This window comes from Oryzias latipes, chromosome 5, assembly GCF_002234675.1.
Source record: "Oryzias latipes chromosome 5, ASM223467v1".
NCBI classification, from domain to species: Eukaryota; Metazoa; Chordata; class Actinopteri; order Beloniformes; family Adrianichthyidae; genus Oryzias; species Oryzias latipes.
The window spans coordinates 12,028,216-12,054,825 of record NC_019863.2 but is presented as its reverse complement, the minus strand read 5'-3'; the positions used below and the strand labels follow the sequence as shown (position 1 = coordinate 12,054,825).

Here is a 26,610-nt window from a genome sequence, read left to right as displayed (position 1 = left end):
GAAATTGCGCAAAATGGATTTGCGATAATAAATTAATGAAGATGCTCAAAATGTTCCCACAAATATTAACATGGCACATAACGCATAAATACCACATTGTTGATTTCATAGGCTAAAGATTTTACCCTTTAATCATAGGAAAATGACAGAATTTTTTGACTTTTCTTTTTGTTTTGCTCAATAGTCAGACACAAAGTTAAAGAGTACAAGCAAAGGTGTGAGCTAAAATGAACTTTTGTGGTTCAAATATAATCCACTGCAGTCTTTTTGCGTAGGTATGTCAGAATGGACAGGGGTTTAATAGACAAAGATTATGTCAAATGTAAGATTTTATTTGATTGTTGTTTTTTTAAATTATTCTTCAGATAAATTATGTGAAGTTTTGAAGTTCCCTTGGCTTTAGTTTTCAGGTTACTCCCATCGTGTTTTGTGTTCAGGTCATCTTCACACCTGCTTTAAGTTTTCAATCATCACAGCTGCTTTCTGTTACTTAATCAGCCCTTTGGTTTATTTAAGAATTTGCTTTTCAGTCTTGTGTCATTATTTTGTGTTTGTTGGACCTCCAAATCTACTTTTTTTTTATCAATTCTGTGTTCTTTGCAAATGAAGTTTCAGGCTTTTCTCTGCCAGTTAAAGAAATTTGAGGCTCGACTGTTTAATTATAGATTTCCATTACACCCAGAATTTCTTTTTATTTATTTTAGTTCATTGTGGATGTTATGTCATTGTTTGCCATTTATATAAAATGTTAAGTGTTTATCAGGATGCTTTGCTCTATAAATACAGCTTATTGAGAAATTGCTGTCAGCATGGAGGCACATATGAGTGAGGATGTTATTTTCCTAAATAACCTGAACTTAAAATTTCTGTGCATTTCCTGCTGTTTTTCTAGACAAGACATTTCAGAGACTAATATGATGAGATGACAGTCCAGAATCTGTAGTCCAATGCTGCAAATCATAAAAATATAGTCCTGCTATCTCATATTCACACTTTTAGGCAGCATGAGTTTAGTGTGAATTCCTTTTTTACTGGATGTTGGAACAAATGCATTATTCCAGAAAACAGGATGTTTCCTAAATTATTGTTATGCAGCTGAATGTTTCTGCTGTTTTCATTTGATCCTGAAGTTATGAACATTTCAAAAAGGTAAAAACATGTTTAAAAATCAGAAAATATATTTAAAAGCATAAAAAATGAATGTAAATAGAAGGAAGTGTATTTAAAAAGCAGAAAATTTAAAAAGCAAAAAAGTGTATTTTTAAGAAAAAATGTATTTAAAAAGTAGAAAATATATTTAAAAATAGACTAAATGAATTTAAAAGTAGTAAAATAACTAAAAGCACAAAAAAATGTATGTAAACAGAAGGAAAAAAAATAGTTCAAAAGCTAAAAAATGCATTTAAAAGAAGAGAAATTAATTAAAAAAGCAGAAACGTATTTAATCCGTAGCAAAATGTGACTCCTTATTTTTGTCTGTCAGGAAAAGTAAGATTTTTCTTGTTTTTTATGCTTGGTTGGTTTTGCTGCAGAAGAAAGAATACAGTCCACATGTAGAGCTGGGTCACTCTAATGTAAGCAGCGGGAATTGGGAGTCGTCATGCATCCAGTTTATTTTTAACTGAACCAGTGCTGCACAAAAAACAGTGAAATGCACGGATATGCCACCTTTTCCCTCTGCAAGGAGCAACCAACGAGTTCTGAATTTTAATGAAAGTGCCAGTCCCTTTAACAGCCAGTGTGTTTTGACAGAAAAGCATAATTGCTGCGATTGTTTCGGCCAAATATGCACAAACAAGAAATAAAGGTTGGCAAATAATTGCCCCCTATTGGTTGGAGCGTAATATTTGATTGCAGGCGAATGGAAGAGTCTCTGCACTCAGATAGGCTGTTTGTTGGAAAGGCAGAAGGAATATGAGGAGGAAATGAGGCTTGGAAGATGCATCCCCACACTTTTGGAAAGGCTCATTAATCTTTATCAATTTTTCAAAGCACTGAAAGCCAAGTGTCACCCCTGTAGTCAGTGTTTTCATTTTTAGAGGTGGTGTTCTGAACAGTCCAGCACGGGAAAACGACATTCAACATTAATAAAGAAGAAAAAAGAGGGTATTGAAATTATAAAACAGATGCGAAAGAACTCCTTTTATATCAGTGCTTCTCTATTATTTTTTGCCAGGCCCCCCAAGGAAAATGTTTAAATCCACCCACCCCCCTACCCCCACCCCCTATAACCTACCCCCCACCCCACACACTCACTCGCGCAGTGACAATTTCTTAGGTTACTATCTATAAAAATTGTGTAAGTATACCAAAAATTGTATCTTTTGACATAAACAAAAGAAAAAAGCAATATAAATCCACTTTCAACAATATTAACTTAATTTTGCTACACAGAAACCCTGTTTTCCTGCATTACCTGCTGTCTTTATGTCAAATACTGACACCAACTAAACTACAGGCAGGAAAAGAATACATTTGTGGAATATAAAGCACAACATCAAAATGTCTACAATAGTTCATAAAGAATGTCATTATTAGCATGAGCTGAGGAATCTAAAGGCATGCCATGATCCAGGTGTTGGGCAATCCAGGCAGCGCTTGCCGTGCTCGCCTGCGCGTTCCACCTCGCAGCCTGAGCCCACTACCCCTCCCCTCTCTTTCTCACACACGCAGCCGCGTGTGACAGGAGACGGGAGCGCGCAGCTGCAGGGACGCCAGTTCACAGTTTCAGGCTGTTCCAAACTCTGTGATAGGACAGATAATAGAAAACTAGTGGGTAACACTTTATATTAAGATTCCTTAACAAGCTTTGTTAACACATTAACAAGCATTATAAATGAATTTATAGGGTGTTAGTAAGACATTTATTAGTACAATAAGTCTAATAAGGTTTATTTAATTACTTAGTTAACACATTTACAAGCATTATTATTAGGATGTTTTCAAGATGCTAATGATGCATTTACTGATATTATAGGTGTCTAACAAATGTGTCAGTGTTAATAAGCTTAATAAGATTTATTAACAACCTTTGTTAACAAATTAAGAAGTATTATTATTGTTTGGGGTTCTAGTAAGATATTTATTAGCATTATAGATGTCTCACACAAGCCTAAGTGTTCATAAGCTTAATAAGTTTTATTAACTAACTTAACAAATTAAAAGGCTTTATTAATGTGTCAGATGCTAGTAAGATATTTATTAGTATTATAGATGTCTTGCAAATACCTGAAAGTGTTAATAAGATTTATTAACATCTAAAGTCAGACCATTGTCTTCTAAATCCATATTACTAAACTGCTTATAAGCTTTACAAATGTATTAATTAACTTTGTTAATAGTTTATTAATTGTTTTGCAGCACCTCATCTAAAGTGTGGACGTATTTTACCACAAACAACCACAAAGCATAAAGATTGTAAAAAGAAATTTATGACATTAAGTCAGACTAAACATACACAAATCGTTCTGTAAAAGATATAATAATTTAATTCAGACAAATGAATTTTTTGGTTAAAAACATATATACTGGTGTTGGATGAGTAGCATCATAGCTAATAGGATAAAGTATTAGCATCTATCCTGAGTGAAACATTCATTGCAAATCCCATCACCAGGAGACAGTTCTCTGCATTCAATGCCAACTGCATTCAACCACTGTTGCCTTGCTTCAAAGTCCACAAGAAAGTTGCACAAGCCAGTAATTTTTGAAGAACGAAGACAATAAACCTACAGGAGCCACTTCTACTTCTTAATTTGTTAACAAAGGTTGTTTATAAATCTTATTAAGCTTATTAACACTGACACATTTGTTAGGCACCTATAATATCAGTAAATGCATCATAAGCATCTTGAAAACATCCTAATAATAATGCTTGTGTTAACTAAGTAATTAAATAAACCTTATTAGACTTATTGCACTAATAAATGTCTTACTAACACCCTATAAATTCATTTATAATGCTTGTTAATGGGTTAACAAAGCTTGTTATGGAATCTTAATATAAAGTGTTACCATAGTGGAGCAGATTTGTTTTCCAATCACTGAGCCACTGTCACCACCGCCCCCACGTTAAATTTGGACAATTGCTCTTGTTAGAATAAAATATGTCCAACACAAGAGGCCCTCAGCTCTCATCTGTTTGCCTAGCTGTTGGACAGGACAAGTTAAAAAAAAAAAAAAAAAAAAAAAAAAAAAAAAAAAAAAATTTGGACAATTGCCAGTATTACCTGTGCCTAAAACTGCCACTTCTGTGTGCCCCCCCCTGGCATTGCATCGGGGGTGCGCCCCACTATTTGAGAAGCACTGTTTTATACGAACTTTACTTTTATTGAACTCTACAGGTACTTGAGTTTTTTGGGTCATGGAGGTGTAACTACCATATTTTCCGCACTATAAGGTGCACTGTCAGTGAATGATCAATTTTTAGATGTACTGTATGTATTAGTCCAGTGTTTCCTCCACTGTTCAATAGGCACAAGATCAATTTCTTTGCAACTTTTTCCTGTTAACTTTTTTAATCTCTGTGTTTCAGCAATCAGAAACTGGTTTGGCTAACTATGAATGTCTTATTTAATAAGTCTTAAAAAGATCTCAAAATTGCTTTATTTTATGTATTTCCGGTTCAATTCATAAAATCAATCACATTTGTCTCAGTTTCTGAAACATATCTTCATGCAATCGTCTTGTCTGCTGCATCTTATTGTCTGCTTGTTTGGTCTCAAATGAAATTCTTGAACCAATTGAGCCTCCTGGGCTGGATTCATCATCGCTCTGTATTATTACTGTCAAATGCTTTATTGTTTCAGATTTATTAAAATAAGCCATGGTCTCAAACTGCACTACCCAGTTTTAAATGCTCACGCTTCAGCAGTACTAACTGCAATGGTTCCAAAACTCAGGTTTAGAGATCTACCACAAATGAAGTCTTCTCTTTACCAGCATTTAGGAACTCCTACAAACAGAAATGCTTCTTTTTTGTGTTCACTAAAACCTGGAATGAACTTGAGCGTAAACAGAGTCGGCTTGATTGTTTTAAATCTTTTCCTGTTTAATGAATGAATGACTGGTCTGCCTCACTGCAGACTGCGTAATCCCATGTGAAGTGGGTTGATTGTTGCTTTAGTTTACTCAGCGAATGCCAATAAAGTCATGCTTATTATTATTATTTTTTATAGATTCTTGACATTTATATTACATGTCCTCACTTTACATTTTGATAGGCAATATAGGGTGTTCATGGTGCAGTGGTAGAGTGGTCGACCTCTGAACAGAATATCGCAGGTTCGGTTTCCACTCTGCCAGGCCAAGTGTTGAAGTGTCCTTGGGCAAGACACTGAACCCCACTTTGCCTCTGGTGGTTACAGTTTGCCGTCAGTGTTCGGAGCCATCAGCATGTGAACGTGTGTGTTCATGGGTGAATGGGACTGTGACTGTAAAGCACTTTGGACAGACAGAAGTAAAACGCTATACACATATTTACCATTTATTTTGCGTTTGTCTATTATTCAGTTTTCCGATCTGACATAAGGCTGCAATGAAAAGACAGAATGAATGAGGCAGGAAAACAACTGTGCTTTTTGTAATATTACAGTAGTATAAAAACAATAAATCAGTTGTTTTAATAAAGCATACATTTATGGGAGGATTTTTACTGTTGGTGTTGCATAAAATTTCCTTTTAATACACAACTATAAAAACACCAAATACCCATGGAGTCATCTCAGGTGATGTTTAATTTAGTTCTTAATGATTTGTTGAATTTAAGGGAGTCAGTGCCAAAAACTATGGAGTTCAGCTGGAGAAAGTCTAAGGGGCCATTGATTGGCTGAAAGCGAGCACGTCTGCTTTGGTGATGAGTTTGATTGACAGAGTCATTAGCCAATGGTGACATTAGTTGACCTGCAGCATGAAGGGAGTCTCAATATTCACCGTAGAAAAATCTCTCACAAATTTGGGGAGATTCACAAATGAGAGCGGGTTTGTGAATGCACATTCTAACATTTGCACAATCTGTGAGTTCATATTACAAGTGTACCTAAAAATGATGTTTGTGAAGCATCTATTGTGCATTTCTGAAAAATGTATTGCATTTTTGTGAAACACAGCGGGCACATTTGTGAGAAACACTTATTGTACATGTGTGAAACACAACGTGTGTGTTTGTGAAAACAGGTTGTGCATTTGTGAAATACGTGTGCATTCCCAAATTGATATTGCATGTTTGCATAAATTTACAGTTGTGAATCAGAGCGTGTGTATCCCTTGTGCTATCCTAGGCACGTTAACATTGGGAGTTGGGTCATCTAGACCCACTAGACAGTGCTCTGAACCTTTTTTCTTCAATGATTAGTGATCTTCAATGGTGTCCATGAATTACATGAAATCTTTCCACCTTTATCCACCTTTGTCATGGTAGGGAGAACACGTCAATGTGAGGGTGGGGTCATCTAAGATAGCACAAGGGGTATTTGTGAAATGTGTGCATTTCTGATTATTGAGACTGAATAAACGCCATAAAAAACCACTGCACTGGCGTAACCCCTGTGCGGGCTCACGTGACGAAGGCTTTAGTGACCAGTGTTTGCTGTGCTGCTTGCTCTGCTATGCAGAGCCGTTCCAATATTAAAAAACATTACTCACGTCTCTACATTTTGCTCACAAGATTCTCAAAATGAAATGAACATTTTAAAATAGATTGTTAAAGTAAGTATGTAATATTTAAAACTAATTGCCACAAATAATCAACTCCTTTCTGGTGAAATGTGAAAATCAAAGTAGATGGACTTTTGTTGATGTTTAACGGATGCGAGTAAAAAAAAACATTTAAATACATATCTTTCACAAAAATTGTTCAAACGCAATGCATTGTGGTCTATATTCACCAATGTAGTGAGCAGCAATTCCTAAAGGTTTTTGGCAGAGACTTCTGGGAAATTTCTAGTGCACTTGATTTTGGAAATTCGGACAGCACAACAAAATGTAGTAGTGAAGGACTTAGCCATAGCCATAGTCTGAAACCGCTACATGTTAACACTCAACCAAACATTTTGACATAGCATGTGTTCCTCTCATATCGCTTCAACATCAGTAAACACAACCAGAATTAGTCCATGGCAAAGGCGTTCCAGATTATGAGGCACACTTTTGGTTTTTGGAAAAAGAGGAAGACTTCTAAGTGCGACTTAGTGCGGAAAATATGGTAGTCTTTGTTCCAGCAAAGTTTATACCAACAATTCCTGACAGGCAGTGAGAATGAATAAAACTACTGCCTGTAATCCTTCTAGAGCTTGGAGAAAAATGCTCATGTGTTCAAGAGACCTCCTTGGTAAGTGTGGTTGTGTATCCAAAAGTGGAAAGAGAAATGAGTTACAGTAGCGACTGTCATCATATGGGCTGCAAGGACTCGCTTGACAGCTTCCTGAGATTTCAAATTTAGACTGTGGAAAAGTGTCCATTGGGTTGCTAATGAGGGGATCCTGTGCTTCCTCCACCACAGAACTGCATGTGGCACGGCCTCACAAGACGATCAAATGAAGACAGGCAGCTGTAACCCTTGTGCTATCCTAGGTACTTCAACATTGGGAGTTGGGTCATCTAGACCCACTAGACAGTGCTCTGAACCTTTTTTCTTCAATGATTTGTGATCTTCACTGGTGTCCATGGATTACATGAAATCTTTCCACCTTTATCCACCTTTGTCATAGTAGGGAGAACACGTCAATGTAAGGGTGGGGTCACAGGATAGCACAAGGGTTAAATCCACATTTAGGCAAAAGGAATCATCTCAACCATAGAGTTGTGCATCCTTGTTTATGTGAAGCTCAGCATGAGGACAGGAAAGAGCCAGACTGCAGGAGAGTGTGGAAGTACTATCGCTGACTGTTACAATTAAGTTCAGATCATGATTAAATCATTTCATGTTGTTGAGTCAGTGACTTCGTCCTATCATAATATTATGGTGATCTCAACTTTCTCTCTTTTGAAAAGAGAGAAACTGTTATGTGTTGTGAATTCCTTCAAATGAATCATGTCAGGGGTCTACATGGTGTTGCAGTAGTTAGCATGCTTGACTCATAGTGAGATGGCCCTGGTTCAAATCCCAGCAAGGCCCCTTCTGTGTGGAGTCTGCATGTTCGCTTGTGTAGGTTTTCTCTGGGCTTTCCGGCTTCCTCCCTCCTCCTCGCCACATAGGTGAATTCCTTATTCTGTGTTGACCCCAGGTGTGATTATGTGGCCCTACAACAGACAGGCAACCTGTCCAGGATGTACCCCGCTATTGCCCAAAAATAGCCAGGTTGAGGCCATGTCCCACAGCCACTAAGTGCAGTTTTCCATGTATGTAATGATATTTTAAGTTAAAATTTAAATCATGAAAATGTACATTTTCAATATACGTGATTCAAAAGGGTTTCTTGCATTCGTCAATCATCGATGTGCGCAGATGTCTGCGAGGGTTTGGTTCAGTCGAGAATTAGACAGTTAACCCCTATTTCACATATTTACACGCAATGATTAAAAAAATTAATTGTGTGTGATTTTTGCCAGTTGTCCAGTACAGACCAAAGGTTTGGACACACCATCCCATTCATTTGAATGAAAAGGTGTGTCCAAACTTTTTGGCTGTACTGTATATGTATTGTGGCTTTCCACGACCGTCTAATGGACTTTTCACACATGTACCACCGACGTATAACTTTAATCTCACGTACACGGCACACATATCACATTAAGATTACGTCATTGACGCACAAATCACTCATGAATTGCATATAAACAGAGTAAAAATTCACACCGTTTGTGTTCTACGTTGATTTACGTGTTCGTTGTGTGTTTCATTCTTACGTCTTCCGTGGTCTTAAAATGGTTTATTCGTGTGAAAATTTTTAGGTAAAGAACCACAACTTTCCTCACTTTTTCCACGTATGACCAAATGTACGTAGTAGCTGCGTGACACGGACTTTAGGCTCTGGCGCCCCTTGACCCCATAAGAGATTCCACAGGTTGAGAAGATGGATGCATGGAAGCATGTCAATTGTTTTTTTCTTTTGCAATTTTTTTTTTAAGTATTTATATTAATAGATCTTGTAATTTTCAGATGAAACAAAATAATTGGATAATTTTATAGATCTTTTTTTTATGAATACACAATTTGAAACAAGTTCAGTTCAACATGTGTTTTCACTAACATAATACATACGTTTGCAGGATGTGACCACAGAACCTCATGGAAATGCAGATTCTTTGAAGAACTGCATGCAGCTTCTCTCTGCATGCCCCTTAATGTGGACTTTGTGGGTGTTTTTGTTCAGTTTGTCCTGTAAGCAGACTCCAGATGCAGCTTTCCATCTGATTTATAGTCTATTTTAAAGACGTAGCTCAGTGTAACGCTGCTCCATTTTCCCAGACAATATAGGGATTGTGTTCTAGTGCTGAATGAGAAAATGGGTGAAACCACAGCGGAATGCATTATTCTTCTTTAACACTAGCACAGCTGCAGAGAATATATGTTGCAGACATACTAGGTATTGCAGCATCATGCTAACGAAACACAAGTGCAGTCATTCTAGTGTTAACTTTTAAATCATTTGTATTATTTCTATTTATTTGTCTTCTATTGAATGCAATCCTTGTTCCCCGTGTGCAACAAAGCAATGAATAGTCCAACTTAAACCTTGCTCATTTACTCAGAATCATAGCTCCCAGCATAATGAAGCCTCTGGCTCATCTCTTCCAGCAGCATAGGGGGAAAAAAAGGCCTTTTTGTTCTCTCAGGCAGGTGTCCTTGGCTGTGATGTGTGCAAACACAGGACATCACTTCAGAAAAGCCAAGAGCCACGGCTAAGGTGACCCGGCAGCATCTGTTGCCTTTCCACACTCATCCCCGTTGCAGTTTTTTAATTTTATTTTTTAATGGCTTTTTCTACTAAAAAAAAAATGCACTAGACTAAAGAAGACACTTAAGGTCAAAGGTGAACTTTTCTCTTTGCATGGAAAGCTCTGGTTTAACAAACTCAACATAAAAGAAAGTCAGTGCTTTAATGATTTTTCTTTCATTTATATAACTACAAGATCAAATGTGTGACACAACACTCTACTAAAATTGATTGCATCCATTTGTTATATGTATATATTATTTTACAATTGAGACGTCCCAAGGCCGGGCTCAAAAGTGACACAGCAGCAGCTGTTCTTCGCTTTCTTGCCTCTGCGTTTACGTTTTTTGTGGTCTCAGACTGAAGGCTTGGTTGTGTGAGAGTTAACGGGAGCTCAGAGGGCACGTTGCCTCTGAATTCCTGCATCACTTGTCCTTTCAGCTGTACAGGCTATTGCAGACTAGCTCTCTCTGTGGATCAGAGCAGCTTACCGTCATGTCAGAGGTCCACGCTGTTGCAGAGACTCGTTTCAAAACGCAGCAACCAGGTGCTCCGTTCCTTTGGTGACCGCCGTCAAACCGAGGCTCCTGTCAATGGAAGCCCCTCCTGTTCTTCAAGAGCAGCGCTTGACGGCCTGCTGTCAGCAGCAATCTGGTCATTTGATCAGGACGCCGAGTCAAACGGCAGATGGAATTTATCCTCCACGCAGGATTTAAAAGGCCGTGTCACACAGCCACTACGAACACTTTGGGCATCTTCCATTTATGAAATTTCAGTTTTTCGTGATTCATGCGTGATATACGTCATTCATAAGTGTTTCTTGCGTTCGTCATTTGTCGATGTGCGCAGATGTCCATTGAGGGTTTCGGTCGACTGGTCTTTACGTGAATTTGGTTTTGAGAATTACGCAGTTTACGCCTAATTTTTACCCAATTATTACATCATTATTACATCTAATCTTAAGCAACTGTGTGTGATTTTTTGTGAGATGCATTTGCAAATTTGTGGCTTTCCACGATCGTCCCATGTATCTCTAAGGGAGTCTTTACTAGTGTACCACCAATGTCTAACTTTCCTATCGCACATTTCACGATAACAATACATTACGTAATGGATGCACAAATCACTAATGATTTGTACATAAACAGCGCAATAATTCCACAAAGTTCTGTCAGGAACCGGTGGTGGAGGACCCAAAATGCAGGAGACCAGGCTTGTCGACAGAAAATCAAAGATTTGAATTAAACAAACTGAAACATGACAAAACCATGGGAGCAACAAGAAGGTGGCAAAACAGAACCGAAAAGAGCCGATGACAAGGATGAACAGAAATCCAGACACTAAAATAGGCTGAGGACAATTTACTCCACCGAAGACAGCTGTGGATCATGAAACTGGTGTGACTGACAAAAAGGACCAAGGACAACGAAACCAAGCCAAACCACAGAATCCTTACAAGTTCATGTTCTACGAGGATTTACCTGCTCTTTGTGTGGTTTCTTCCATCTTCTTCAGTGATTTTAACATGGTTCATTCGTGATTCATTGGTAAAGATTTCACGTAAAGAACCACAATTTTTCAAAGTGTGACCAATTTTCATCCCTGCAATTAGCTGAAAATGTTCGTGGTGGTTGTGTGACAGACCGGACAGCAAAGCAGCTCTCGTTTTAACTAATAATCCATTGATGCATTAGCTGTTGTGCTATCTTGTGGGGTCCAGATTACCCCACAAGATAGCACAAGGCACATTATGAAAGCAGGATCTACTTTAACATAAAACTAGGTTGACTTTTAACTGAATCCTGATTGACAGCTGCTGGTTGGCGTACAAAACATTTGGAAACATTAATTCCATCGATAAACATCATGCCAGCAGGTGAATGCAGGAAAGTTGGCAGTGTGGAGGATCTGCGGATGGAGGGAGGGGGTCAAAAAGTTCAACTTTGAGTCATCAAAGTAAAACAATCAATGATGGTATTTCAGTTGGGAGGAAGAATTAATTACCTTAAATTTAGGAAGAAAAAGTAAACAATTAGGATTTATTTTTACCATTCTTTGAACACAAAGGACAGAACATGCAGACGTAGATAAACAGGCCGACTTGTTTACATTTCATTACGTATTTCCAAGAACATAAAGAAATGAGTTAAGGATAATAGTCTATTATTATTATTATTATTGTTAGTAGTAGTAGTAGTAGAAGTAGTAGTATTATAAGGTAAGGACCAAAAAACTCCAGAACAGTTTTTATCCAACTGTAATAAACATTTTAAATATTAAACCTGGACCTCTTCTGTTAGATGGCTTCAATTGTGCAACAATGGATGCTTTCTTCATATTTATCTTTTTTTTTTTTTTTTTTAACTATTTCAACTCATATTGATTCTGTTTTTATTTATGAATAATGCACTTTTATTTTTTGCAACAAATTAATTTAAATTTCCTTTTTTTTTGTTACTGGATAATGCACTTTACTTGCATTTTATTTTTTATCCATTCATTTTTTTTAATGCAACAAAGGCAGTAAAATAAAGAGTCCCTCTCATCTCCAACAGCAGACCTGAAGGGTCTGGGACTCACCTGGACTTTGTAGAAATATTTTCTTTTTTTGTCATGTAAAAAATCTTTTTACTTTTGACATCATTTTCATCCATAGGGTCAAAAATGGTTTGAAACACAAAAATGAAGGGAACTGCACGGTAAGCTCTTCAAAGTGAGCTAAGCTGAACAGTTTATGGGTGATTTTGGAGCAATCTGCTCACTCCTTCAGCATGAGGAAAAGCTGGAAACCAGAGAGGATCTTTAAAAAAAAGAAAAAAAAAGCTGCTGCCATCATTCAGAGATTTGGAGAAACCTGAAGCTCACCAGGAACCATGGAGACCTCCCATCTCACAGGAAGTATTTACATCCACATTGAATTTAGAAATGAGTGACTTTGTTTCCACTTGGAATGAAATGTTGGGTTATGTTGCCACCTAGTGGTGAGATTCTGTATTACGTTTGTGTAAGAACTCTATTCCTTATATATGACAATCATATACTCACTCCTGAATTATCCTCTCTCCAGAGCATCCTTGCATAATCTATATTTAAAATGGATGATGCGCATTTTTAACAAGTCTTTTTAATAATTTATTACATCACAGGGACAAAAAGGAGAAGAAATGTAGAGATTTTATCCCAAAGAGCAGAATCTTCCTGTTACTTTTACTCATTTCTAATTAAAATAGTTAACTAGATCCTCCACTTACACTATTTGGTACAGTTAAAAAGGTTAATCAAAAGAAAAAGGTATAATCAAAAGAAAGAATGTTGGGTTAAGTATTAAGAAATGTATTTTTTTTTAAAAGCCCAGTTTATCGTGCAGTTAAATAAAACATTTCTTAAGTTGAGTATTTTTTAAATTTTGTATCGAATCAGTTTAGGGAGGGATCATGATGAACGCAGCAAAGGTTGCTTCCTTTGTAGCAAAACGATGACCTGAAAGTCACTGATCTGCGGCTCAAATGGCAATCAAATGATCCAAATTAGAAGTCCTGGACCACAAGGACAGGATTGTTTACCTACTGAGCCAAATGTGACCCCTGCCAAACTCAAAAACTCACCAAAATTCACACACACCTAGTACCAGGTGAAAAGTTTTTTTTTTTATTTAGTATACAACCCCCCCCCAGAAAATGATGACATCAAAGCTGGAGACCATTAAAAAAACACAAATGGGGCCAAAAATTTCTTAAGGGGCTGAAAAAAACAATCGTAATCCACTAACGAAACCAAAACACACAGGCTGGGGACACTAAAGAAAGTTTTAACATTTTTAACATTATGGGATGGCTATTTTGTGGACCAGTGTGAGATTTGCAGATTCTCCCGTCTTCCGACAACTTTCCTTCAAGCAGTCTTCATAAAGGTTCACCTGCATGCCGCCAGCTTACGGCTGTGTCTGAATTCCCACCCTAACCCCTAACTATTAAAAAACTAAACAGTGAGGCACTATGTAGTGCCCTGGATTTTAAAAGCAACACGGAGTCCATGCTCACTACTTTTTAATTTTTAAACGGAGAACACTGACATCATCGATTTCAAAAAGTTAAAATCTAATTAAAATTAGCGTTTTTGCGACGATTATTTGAGTCCACTGAGTTCTAAAGATGAAAACGTTGATGGTTTATTTTAAAAACACATTTAAATGCATTTTTTGACAAAAAATGTTCAGACGCAATGCATTGTGGTCTATATTTGCCAATTAAGTGAGCATCACTCCACACTGGTTTTTCGCAGAGACTTCTGGGAAATTTTTAGGGCACTCGATTTTGGAATTGTAGATTTGGACAGCTCTACAAAATGGGGAACGCACTATATAGTGAGTAGGGAAGGAATTTGGACACAGCCTAAGTCTACAACGACAACCAAAGTTCTGCTGACCTTTGACCCCGGGAAGAGGCCGCCATCTTGAATTGAAAAACAAAAAAACAGTTTTAAATCCTCCTCCTTCAAGGGATTTCATTCTCTCCCCTCGAGCATCATTGAAAAGCTACTGGGGGAAAAAATGTTGGCATTAAAGTTTTTAACGGTGTCAGCGTGGTGCGCTCGCAAAAGTGGCGCTTCCATTCTGCGTCCATTTTTAACCAGAAGACTGTGGAGTTCTAATACACGGATCGTTGGCTCAAGCTGAACGAAACGATATGACACATGATGGGGGTGGTTAACAAAAAACCCTCTGTTGCTAAGGAAATCTAGAAATGGACTTTTGCCGATTTTTCTAAAGAAAATGACGACTAGATCCTCAAATGGTTGCTATGGAGATAACAGAAAAGTCACCATTTTGGGGGGAAAAAAGTGTTGCCAGTGAGCAATACAACTAAATGCTTTTCTGAGGATCACATTCACAAAAATCAGACAGAAAAACCCAGTTTTTGAAGCATTTCTACTTCTTTATTTCATACTTCATGTTAAGATATGTTTTTCATACAAAGCTATGCCTCGGAACAAAAGAACATGTCTAGAGGATGAAGGAGGAAAAAACAGGGTTCACAAAATAAAGGTTTTCTCTCATAATAGTTTTTGTTTTTTTGTTTTTTACAAAGTCTTCTTACAACCCAGGGGTTCTGAGTTGCAACAGCAGAGGACAATAAATCCAAGTTCCTCACTCAAATTCTGTAGCTGTGACATAACAATAATACAAAAAAAAAAAAAAAAAAAAATCTGTACAAACAAATACAGCTTAGCTCCTGAGATTCTCTGTGAGACAGAGTCCTGGCTCCCTACCTGCACCACCGTAGGCCTCCAACAAATGCAACAACTACTTCTGGGTCTTTATTTGGAAACTGCACGACTGAGCGTCCGCAGGTTTGATTTCATCCAACCACCATCCGTCTGGGGTGGAAGTGACGATTCTCTGAAATGACACTCGCTAGCTGACGACAAGGACACGGATGGACGGACGGACGCTGAAGACGATTGAAGACTTTGGTGTGACAGAAACGGCTGAATTGAAATGAAAATCATTTGCTTCACGGTTTTCACAACTGGACCAATTCACATGGATGTTTTTGCATACAGAGAAACTGCAGAGATCACTTTTCCTACACGACAAAGACTCGTTGGAGCCGGTGCTGGCATTTCATTTTTACATTTACCAACACCAAATTCCTCTTTTTCCACCAAACGAGTAGAAAAGGACTTGAAGGTCTGTCTCCGTGGGAGTTCCATGCTTTCCTTTCAGCGCTCCCCCCCCCCCACAAATAAACTGGGATCGGTCTTGAGTTTTCCTTCCCAGCTCTCGCAGATCAAACATTTTCGGGTTTTGGATGTTTAGAAGCACTTTCCCATCTGTCACGGGGATCTGATGGTGCCGTGGACACGCTGCAAAATGACACTCTGCTTTCTGCCAAAGCTAAATCCCTGCTGACGCATGACTCAAAACAGTCGTCTATAATCTGTACTTATTTATTTGCCAAAGAATATGATGAAAAGTCTGTTATCCTAACTTCGCCCAAAGATCGTTTCCTCCTCGTTCGGCTCCGTCCATGAACACAGAGAAAAGGTGGAGCTCTCCGCCTCCTAGTGTCCGTTGGTCTCGGGGACGGATGCGGGAGTGGAGGGAGTGGTCGAGCGAGAAGCGGCTGGATTGTGCTCTGCGGCGGGACTGGAGGAGGGAGGCGCGCCGTCGGAGGCTTTGGGGCCGACGGGACACATTCCGGGAGCCGCTGCCGTCGCCATGGCAGCCACCCTGTTTGCGGTGATGGCGGAGACGGGCTTGGGTTGAGCTTGAAGTCCCGGGCTGCAGATGAGGTGATGTCTTTCCCAGTCTTTGTGCTGGCAGAAGGACCCGCAGTAGCGGGCGGCGTTGCATCCGCTGCACGTCTCGCTGGCTTTGCGGCCACAATTCCAGCAACACTGAGGAGGAGAAAAAGAAACTGGTCAGTCAGTTTTTCCCCAAACGGTTACAACAATTAATAAACTTAAAATCACACAAATGACATGCTTTTAATTTGAAATGCATTATGTTCATCTTATTCATGAAGGGAGGAAGAGTTTGGAACAAGACGGTTTCTTATTCAGATTAAAAATACAAAAAGATATCACATCTGTTTGAGATATAAAATCATATATTACAAAAAAAAAAAATATGATGCATCTTCCAACATTATAATTGCTCCAAAAAATCTACACATTTGCATTTAAAACACAGTGACACACTCACACACACACACACCCCCACGCACACACACACATGCTGAATCCATTTACTGAGTGTCAAATAGAGTTGAAGAAATAAAAAGAAATTGTGGACTCCTATGTTTTTCCTTTTTTTTAAAGAAGTCATCTGATTGTGGAACTACACTTCCTGTCATGGAAAATGTAAATTTAAGAAATCTAATTTATTCATGTTTTGTTTTTTATGAATTTGAAACGAGGACTAAAAAATCCATTTGACTTAATAATTGAAGGAAGAATTTACTTTCTGATGGTGGTTTGACCTAAGTCACATGACGTTTTTGGTGTTTTTCACACGTTCTTGTCATTTTTTTCACGATGAAGTACATATAGAAAGAAAATTGAGATTTACATTGTATTTCTGAGTATTTCTTTATTAAAGCCGTTGTAAATCAAGAGCAGACAAGAAAATGTTTCTTTATTTTATTGGGCGGGCCGCTCCGCTTCATCCTGATGCATTTCATTGTAGACTAAATGGTTTTAACTCAAAGCTGTGCGGCTGGAGAGCTCAAATAGTTCTCGCCATTTTTGTTGCACTAAAAAATGCACTAAATGGATGGGTGATGGGAAGGGGGAATGTGCTTGCGCCGCAATTACAATACCGTCCTACAACTCCTGATGAATTCCTGCCGCTCTGCAGGGACTATGTCCCAAAAAAGACACAAGTTTGTCTAAAAACGTCATAAGTAAAGGTCAATGGCCGATGAGGTGTGCATTATCAGGATTTAACGCACGCCGTGGAAGCCTGAACCATCCAACAGAAAGTGGAGGATGGTTGCTTCTGTGAAGTGTGCTAGGTCTGATTAATGCACACTTCAAAGGCCATTAACCCACTTATACCATGGTCACTTTCAAAAGAAATAAATATTCAATCAGTTTTTAGAACTTAATTCTTTTATTTCTTCGGATTGGATCGTTTTTTTCACAAAAAGTTGTTACATTCTGACCTCCGACCTCGACCACAACAGCAAAGGAAAGCTATATTTGCTGATGGGTTAAACAAAGCATCAGTTCAGAGAGCAAGTTCACTTCTTACCGCTTGTTTTTGTCCAGATGATGAAACCAAAGTTCGTTTTAAAGAAGCCAGCGCAGTGATATGGAACATTTACGCCATGTGATCGGAACTTCTTTTTTAGGCGTGCATTATCACTTTTTAATGCTGCACAGCAGCCAATCAGCATCAAAATTCACCTGAACCATGGTTAAAAGAGCGCTGAGAAGACTTTGAAAGTGAGAGGAGTGGGAGTCTAATGGATCGGTTTAGTTTCTGCACAGACACTAACCAGCAGGTGATTCGGTCGAAAACAGACGCTTGTAAACGAAGGTGTATACTTTCACATTTAGCACGCGCCTCACTGCTCCGGCATTTATTTGAAGTCAGGCTTCCTGTTGCCGTGATCCTATTTTTCCCTCTTCAATCAGTCCTTTTCTCTAAACATCTTCCTGCTGATAGAAACTTTCCACAGCTGCAGTATCAGCAAAGTGTGTGTGTGTTTTTTTTCCCTAAACTCCGCCTCACCTCGCTGGAATCTTCTTGTTCATTGATGACCATGATGGCGTCCTCCTGAGCCTTCCGCTTTTCCTCGGCGAGCGTCTTCTCCATCTTTGCCCTCTCGGCTGCGATCATCTCGAAAGCCTTCTGCTCCGCCTCGGCCACGGCTTTCTGGACCTCGTCCATGGCTTGACGTTTGACCTCGTTCACCGCTTCCTCTGCACACGAAGGCAGGCACATTTAAGGACCCGCCTGACGGCCTCCAGGCCATTTAAAGAACATGGCGGTTTGACATTAATCTTATTTTGATGGCGTCCTTACCGGCTTTCCTCCAGATCTCATCTGTAACGTATGCTGAGCCGGGCCTCGGGGCGAAATCTCTCTGCGAGTCTGCGGAAAAGACAAAAAAAGCAGGAAGATAAGTCCCCTAAACTGCAAGCAAATGTTCCACTCCTTATGTAATGTGCCTGAAAGTAACCACTCAGTGGGGGGAGTTCAGGTTTTTTGTCCTTTGTTTTGTCCGTAGATCTTCTCCACACATGCGGTGTAATTGCTGGTTGTCAGAGTTTTGGCCTGATCTGAGATCTGACAGCTTTAGAAAGGAATGTGTTTGGCTTGGAGAGATCTGCACACCAACAAGCTGTGTCAACATTCTGAGTGTTCCCTAAAACTCCCCTCCCCGCTTTTCACTCGTGTTTTTGCGCTTAAACCTCTTCCCCAACAATGCTGCCTGGCTCAACGGCGTTTTCCTCATGTCCAATCGCCTTTTATTTCCCCCCTCCTTCATCTGGCGTCATCCACCATCACCAGTGTGCTCTGAGCACAGGAAAAGCGGGCGAGCCCTCCGGCTGGGGGCCCAGATGGCACGCCGGCGAGTTCGCCAGCTCTGGCTCTCTGAACCTGCAGGACGGCAGGACGGCCCTTCTGTGGCCGATATGGCGGGGGCCAGTCCCAGCACCTGTCTGTAACCGGGGAGCAGCAGGAGGATGGCGAGGCTGGCGCTCAGAGAGAGCACTGCCAGTACACAGCAGAACGGGGACCAACTGCCAATGGGCTCACTGACGTGTGACTCAGCCTGCAGTTTCTAGAAGGACCACTAGATGGCGCAGTGAGTGTGAAACAAGTTTTCCAACTTGATTCTGTAAGCCTCTTTCCATATTTACTAACTTTTTACCATGAAGCTCCAGTCTTTGCTTCTTAAATGTGATGCCTCTGCTTAGAGGCAAAAAGATAAAAGACAATCATGAGCAGGATTTTTCCTATGAGAACTGGATCAATGACCCATTTTTGCAAAGATCACAGGAAAGACAACCATTTCTATCAGCTAATTTCTGTTATTAATGCAACACTCAGCTAGAAACAAGTATAAGCAGCCATCATGGAAAGACTTCAGACATCTAGCAGCTTCTTGGCCAGCAGTGAGAGCCCCGATTCTAAAACTGATTTACCAGATTCTGCAGAGTGGGGGCTGTGCGTCTTGGAGAACGGAGCAGAGCCCGATCCTCCTTTGCGAGGGTCCTCCTGCTCGTTGGAGCGGCGCCTCCAGTAGTTCAGCTCCTCCCGATCGGCCTCCTGGCACCGTCTGAGCACGCTCACTGACCTCCGTGTCTTTTCCACCATGTCCACTATACAGTTCAGCACCTAGAGGAACAAAAGAGTTGCTGCAATGTGGACTGTTTGTGTAAAATAACACCATCTCATCATGGGAACGTTTGCTAAACTCAAAACAAAGAAAAGAAATCTGTTTAAACACCGTCAGAAAACACATCCATTATCTTAGCACACAGCAGAAATCTAAAACACTGCAAAAACCGAATGTTTAGATTTGTTTCAGGAAAAAAAAATGTCTTATTTTCTGGTTTGCCATAAAAATGTTATCAAGAAAGTTTTTCAGTAGCGGAATAATCTAAGTTGAGAAAACATGACTTAGTGACTAGAATTGTTTTCTAAGTATTAGAATTCTTGCTGAGACTTATTTTTACCTTAATGGCAGATTTGTTTGCATTTTAAAAGAAAATCTGCTAACAGATTAGGAATTTTGGAATGATTTCTGATGCTACCCTCACCCTGCTTATGTGACGCTCATCCTTGAACGCGGATTTAGCCTCTGCTGTTCACACTGGACTGTCGCTAGCCGACACAGTGTATCACAGTGTTTGTTTATCCCGACTGGAGCAGTCTGTCGGTGTGAAGGGCACAGCACTCAGTTGGTTCAGTTCATATTTATGTGGCAGGAGTTTTTCTGTCCAACTAGGACAGTGCTCTTCTTCAGAGGCTCCGCTCAAATATGGTGTACCCCAGGGCTCAGTTTTAGGCCCGCTTTTATTCTCACTTTATCTGCTGCCACTGGGGTCCATTTTTAGGAAATATAATGTGTCATTCCACTGCTACGCAGATGATATCCAGATCTATCTTCCCCTAAAATCTGGAGGAGTGGAGGGTCTCAACAGATTGCAGAACTGCTTAGCAGACATCAAGTCTTGGATGGAGCTGAACTTCCTCTGTCTGAACAAAAACAAGACAGAGGTGTTTGTTTTTGGAAAGTCTGACTTGCTGACAGGCTGCTGTAGGGCTGTTGGCCCCCTGGACCCTTCAGATGCTCCGTTCATTAGAAATCTTGGGGTAAACCTTGACAGGCATTTTAAATTTGACAAACAGGTCAGTCTTGTAGTCCAGTCTAGTTTTTATCACTTAAGGCTAATTAGCAAAGTCAAGCCATATCTACCTCCTCACGCTTTGCAACAAGTGATTCACGCCTTGATCTTCTCTAGACTGGACTACTGTAACTCTCTGTACAGTGGTATGGATCAGTCTCTGCTCCGCCGTCTCCAGCTGGTTCAAAATTCAGCGGCCCGCCTGTTAACGGGGACCAGACGGTGTGAGCATATAACCCCGATATTACGCTCACTTCACTGGCTGCCTGTGTCTTTTAGAATTTCTTTTAAGATTCTACTTTTGGTTTTTAAATGTCTGAATAGTCTGGCACCTCAGTATCTTTCTGAGCTTTTGCATGTTTATCGCCCATGTCGAGTCCTAAGGTCTGAAGATCAAATGCTTTTAGTGGTTCCCAGGACTCGGCTTGTGACTCGGGGAGACAGAGCCTTTTCAGTTGCAGGTCCTACACTCTGGAATGCTCTCCCCTATTCTGTGAGGTCTGCCAGAACTGTCAGTAATTTTAAGACTCTTTTAAAAACACATCTTTTTACTCAGGCTTTTAACTTCAGTGAGCGTATCTAGTGGGACTTGTTCATTTTATTAATTTTATTCTTTTATTGTTTTTATTGTTTTATTTCTTTTATTGTTCAATTGATTTTATTGTTTTATTGTGATTGTTTCTTTATTGCATCATATTGTTTGGGATTTTATTGGATTTTATGTTAAGCACTTTGGTTGCCTTGGCTTTTATAAGTGCTATACAAATAATAAATTGATTGATAAATTGATTGATTGATACCAGAAGAGGATCCTGGAAGAGGCTTGGAGGGAAATGTGGGGATGGTGCAAACCTGGTGAATCTTTCTCCAGCTTTTTTCTTTTACAGCTCTATTCCGATATATATATATATATATATGGGACTCCGGTTGGTTCTAAAATGCAGTTATTAATTTCTCCTCCATGATCAATTTTCCATGTAAAAAGGATGCCATGAATTTACGCACTTCCGTAGACTTTTCATTGGAAGTGGGGACTTGAACGTTGCTGAGGGCGATGTGAACGTAGCTTAAGGGGCTTGTTTTCGCAAAGTAGCTGTAGTTGTAACCTTTTCCTTTTTCCTTACCTTTTCCTGACTAACAGCGGAAAAAAAATATGTCGTCCAAATTTCTCTTTTCAAATCCACCAAAAACTACAATTCCCAAAGCTCCGCCCCATTTATATTTGGTATTGTTTAAAAGCCCTAAATGTCTTCTGTAGATACCAAAATTAAGTAAAATGCAGTTTTTGGGAGATTTTCAGGTTTACGACATTTGGAAGACATGAAGTGTTTGACTCGTCACCAATCAGAAAACATGTTGAAAGGATGGGTTCGGATGGAAAGGTTTCTGTTTGGATGAAAATGAATCAAACCCGTGTGTTTGTGCGTGGATAAAAACCTTCGTTGCTGTAAAAAGCTCAGATCCCATAAAAAAAACGCCATGGTTTCCGTATCAGCAGCCGTGGTGCCCGTCTGCAGAACTTACATGGTCCAGATGTCTCCATTCATCAGCCCACTCCCTGTCTGTCAGTCTGTGGTCCACCGGCTCCTCACGGTAGCCGCCGTTAGAGCCTGATTAAAACACACAGGACAGACCGCAGGCCGCTGTCATTAACATTCCTCTGAATCCAAGAGAAGCCGCAGAGACGGAGAGAGAGATAGCTGGACTGAAAAAGCAGCTTTTGTGTTGTTTCTGTGACAATCTTAGACTCCAATGAGCCCAACGTACACACAAAAATGAACAAATGGTGGGAATGAGGAGAGGTACAATGAAAGAAAAGATCCATGGTAGACTGGAGGTGTGTGGGGAGGGGGGTTTGAATAACAAAAGTGGAGTAAAACAGAAAAAACAGAGGACTTTGATGCAAAACAGACTGCCATAGCTCGGAGCCGGCACACATCTGGAAGTCAGCTGTCAACCTCGCACACACACACACACCCACACACACATGCACTCCCCAAATTTCTCCCACAGCGCCTCCCCTTCTGGAGCTCCCAGCATTCCAGTAGGGAGACACTCAGGCTGAGTAGAGTGGCTCCATTTCTAAACACAAAGCAGTCAGGCTGACACTCACTGTAGACTGTTAACACACAACTATCTGATTTCCATCACTGCATGACTTAAGCAGTGTCTAATCACACACACACACACACACACACACACTCCGGGGAATGCTCATGCAGAGGTCAGAAACATCTGGATTCATGTCCACAAACGTGGGAAAAACATTCTTCCAAACACAAGACAGCTTTCCTTCTATGGAGGCGGGAAACCAAACAAGAGGGGATTGGAAGTGGCTTCCTTACATCTTCCTGACTCCTGCTCCTCATCTGTGTTCATCAGTTCAAAGCCTGGAGTGTGGACTGATGTGTGTGTGTGAGTTAAGTGGCGGCAGGCGGGCGGGAGGCTGTCAGACGAGGGACTGAGGGCTCGTAAACGCAGCACCTCTACCACGAGCACGTCAAGGTGTGTCTGTGTGTGTGTGTGTGTGTGTGAGCTACTGCTGTTTCCACTGAGTGCTGACAAGCATCAAATAGAGAGCAGATCCACACCGGAGTAGAAGCAACCCTCCCTGCCTGGACAGTATGGCTCTGTTTAGACACATATCTGGACTCCAGAGGTACACGGAGTCTGAGTCCACAAACACACAGACCACCCATTACCGCGCTCACAACATGTTTTCATACCAATTTGGAAAAGCTCCGTCTGCCACTCCGGTTTGCACGGCAGCTTTCATGTTATAGAAACGCACAGATGTGTGATTCTTTCACATTTATTCCGTTTTTTTTTTAGTGCTGCTCTCAAACCGGCGCCTGGTCACACACCTGGGAGGCGGGGCCTGTCCTTCAATTCCCGGATCTCCAGAACCCGCTGGCTGTGTTCACGGTGCAGGATGTGCGGGGCTGCTATGTCGTCCAGGGTGTAGTGCTGCAGGGGTGGAGGGGTCGGGTGAAGCTGGGCCGTTAGGGGCAGCGGGTGCGCCGGGCTGTGTCGGGGAGCAGGGCTGATGGTGCAAATCCGCTTTGCTGCGGGCTCCAGGGCGATTGGCGGGCGCTCGTGGAAGCCGTTCTCTTTGGGCCTGAGCAGATAACAGCAGCTCTCGGTTAGAGGTCACATGACTATGAGGGCAGCCTCACACTTGCAAAGTTTGAAAACCTTTTTGTAGACCTAGAACACATTTTAGCTAACTTCTCTTTGCGCTACACCTTTCCATAATGTTGTCTCATTAAGAGTTAGAATCTAAAGCAGTCATTTTCACTCGCTGTGCCACAGGAAATAACTCCTTTTCAAGGATATAAAAACATTTATGATCACCAGAATATCAGCTCTGTTTTCATCAAAATAGTCGCAGGTTTCACTCCGAGTATTTGCCGATGTCTTTGTGGAGCTCTTCAAAAAAAATGCACCGGTGACAGTGGCTCCTCCCACACACGGCAGAACAGACAATTAGATTTAAATGAAGCGCGGGGGGGGGGGGGGGGGGGGGGGGGTTCCGCGGCACACGTCTGTGCAGAACCGGGGCTAGAGATCCGTACGGATCATCCGTGCGCCTCTAGTGGCTTTGTGGAAAAAGTGAAGGAAATAACGGAACTCTGAGATGTGAGCCTGTCCCGCATCAGCACCACTGCTTTTTACTCTATCTCCCATGATGCATTGCGTTAATGCGACGGCATCTCGTACTGTACTGCTGGTAACTGTCATGAAGCACAACAAACGTAAACATCTGTTCTGACAGTTTGCCAATGTTTTTGATGGATTGAAGGACAAATTCTATTTCACACTTGATTCACTTTTGAAAAACTTGAAGTTGAGTCTAAACATAAATAAATAATAACATAATAAAAGAAACAGGATTTAGGTGAAGTCTCCAACAAACACATTGAACTAAAATAAAACCATTTATTCACTGAACAATAAATAAATCCATTTAGTTAAAGTTACATATTGGATTTAAAGGAAAGAAAAATGATTTAATTTGTTTTCACGTTTTTTATGTAGTTCCAATGAAACTTATTATAAACATGAATATAACGTTTTTGTAAATTGCTCTTGTACAAAAATGAAAAAAATATTTCAAAATAAGTTTTTGTGAGGATCACAGAAAAAAGTATTTGAATAACCTGGAGGGAAAACCAACTATACCTGGGAACATTTTAACTGATTTAGTTGAAAATTTGTATTGAAAAGCTTCCCATCTTTAAGGAAAAACAGCTGCAACATCACATTTTTTTTTGCCTCAATTCTTCCATAAAATGTATGTGAGATGGTTGGGAGAGACTGGACATCCACTTTTTGGTTCTTTTCCTTTTTTTGGGTCACTCCCGCTCACCTGCTGGGGCTGTGTCTCTTGGTCCCCGTCTCAGGAGGCTCCATCAGCAGCTCGGACGAGTCGGGAGAAGAGGCCAGGGTGGTGCTGAGCAGGAGGTGCTCGTGCTGGGACAGGTACTGCGCGGGGGTCTGCTTGGCTGCCCGTGCGCAGTGGAGCAGCTCCCTCTGCAGCAGGGGGAGGTTCGCCTAGCAAGGAAAACAACAACAACAAAAGTTTAACATTTGTGAGCTTTCAATTGTAAAGACTTGTAAGAGTCCACCGCTGAACTGAGAGAAAAGCCTTCACATGGACTGACTGCTAAAGCTGGGAGTCGTTCTGCGGCTTCTCCAATTTAAATGGAAACGGCAAAGCTGCCACTGCAGTTGGTTTCCATACCCCCCCCCCCGTGCGTATGCTGAGCACAATCATTTGGTCACAGCAAAGGCATGCAAGATGGTACAGCGGCTTTAAAAAAACACGGACAGAATAAATGATAAACAAGCTCCACTTCTTCTCCCACCCTTCCGTCTGATGTATATCCATGGCTATCCGAGCGCCCTCCAGCTCTTTCCCTCTCACTTTTGTTCCTTGTGCTTGCCTAATTAGGAACAGACTCTAGTGTGTTTCTAATTAAACCGCTTCCTTACTCCTTCTGCTCCTTCTTCTTGAGCAACCAAATAAATAACCGTACACTCCTCATTTTATGGCTGACCTTGTCCCACTGCGGAGTACTTCTAGCCATTATTCAAAGCTTCAATAAAACACCCCCCCCCTTTCTTAAATCTGACAGCTTCCTTAATCAGTGGTCACTAAACTTGAAATGATCTCCCCTTCTCTCTTTAGAAGACGATAAGTCTCATGGAGGTTGACTCCATCCGCATCTCCACCACGCCCCTTTCATTTCCCTGAGAGCACGCCGACACATGTGCCGTGTTGGTTCCAGGGCGTTCAGCGGGGTGGATTCTATATCGGCGGCGGCTCCCCGTCAACTGAACGCTCCTGAAAAAAGGACAGCGTCTGCATGTGGCACGGTTTAGATCACACAAAAGGAGAAGGGAACGCTTCATAGGCGTCTTTCACACTTCCGTGTTCCTGGTTTTCCATCTCGTTCCTTTCAGCGCACGCTCAGAATTTGTTCAAACTGTCCTGTCTCCTCTTCCTCTCAAACAGCTGGAATGAAGTAATAAATTAACAGAAGGGGGGGGTGACTAGGAGGATTTTTGTCCCAGCTTCTGACAGACAGATGAAGGGGCGCCCAAGGTGGTGGTAGTGGTGGGGGGGCCAGGGAAGTGTGGAAAAACTGATTCTGAGCGCTTGATGTACCACAAACCCAAAATTTATGGGCTGCTTTACAGACGGGAACTCCTAAAAAGTATCCAGTTGCAGGCCCCCCCCTGGATACAAAGGGCCTCGAGAGGCTGCTCAACACACACTCATCTGCTGCTCGTCAAGTTAAAACAAAAAAAGCATGATGGGTAGGTTGCAGTTTAGTTATAGAAGTGAACCAAAAGCCTCCTCGCC

At 40.8% G+C, this 26,610-nt stretch overlaps 1 protein-coding gene across 3 annotated transcripts in view; it reads right to left on the bottom strand.

Moving 5' to 3' along the window:
- Window positions 1-14,783: 14,783 nt before the first annotated feature.
- The window catches only part of cbfa2t2 (CBFA2/RUNX1 translocation partner 2), a 62,745-nt gene continuing 50,918 nt past the window's right edge, over window positions 14,784-26,610 (bottom strand). For all 3 annotated transcript variants that reach the window (XM_020703203.2, XM_004068705.4, XM_011474919.3), the window contains 7 exons: window positions 25,111-25,295; window positions 23,606-23,859; window positions 22,266-22,351; window positions 19,536-19,728; window positions 18,409-18,477; window positions 18,115-18,305; window positions 14,784-16,274 (listed from right to left, as the gene is read on the bottom strand). In XM_020703203.2, the coding sequence (XP_020558862.1) occupies window positions 15,939-16,274; window positions 18,115-18,305; window positions 18,409-18,477; window positions 19,536-19,728; window positions 22,266-22,351; window positions 23,606-23,859; window positions 25,111-25,295 (1,314 nt within the window). In that variant the 3' untranslated portion in view covers window positions 14,784-15,938. The remainder of the gene's footprint in view (window positions 16,275-18,114; window positions 18,306-18,408; window positions 18,478-19,535; window positions 19,729-22,265; window positions 22,352-23,605; window positions 23,860-25,110; window positions 25,296-26,610) is intronic.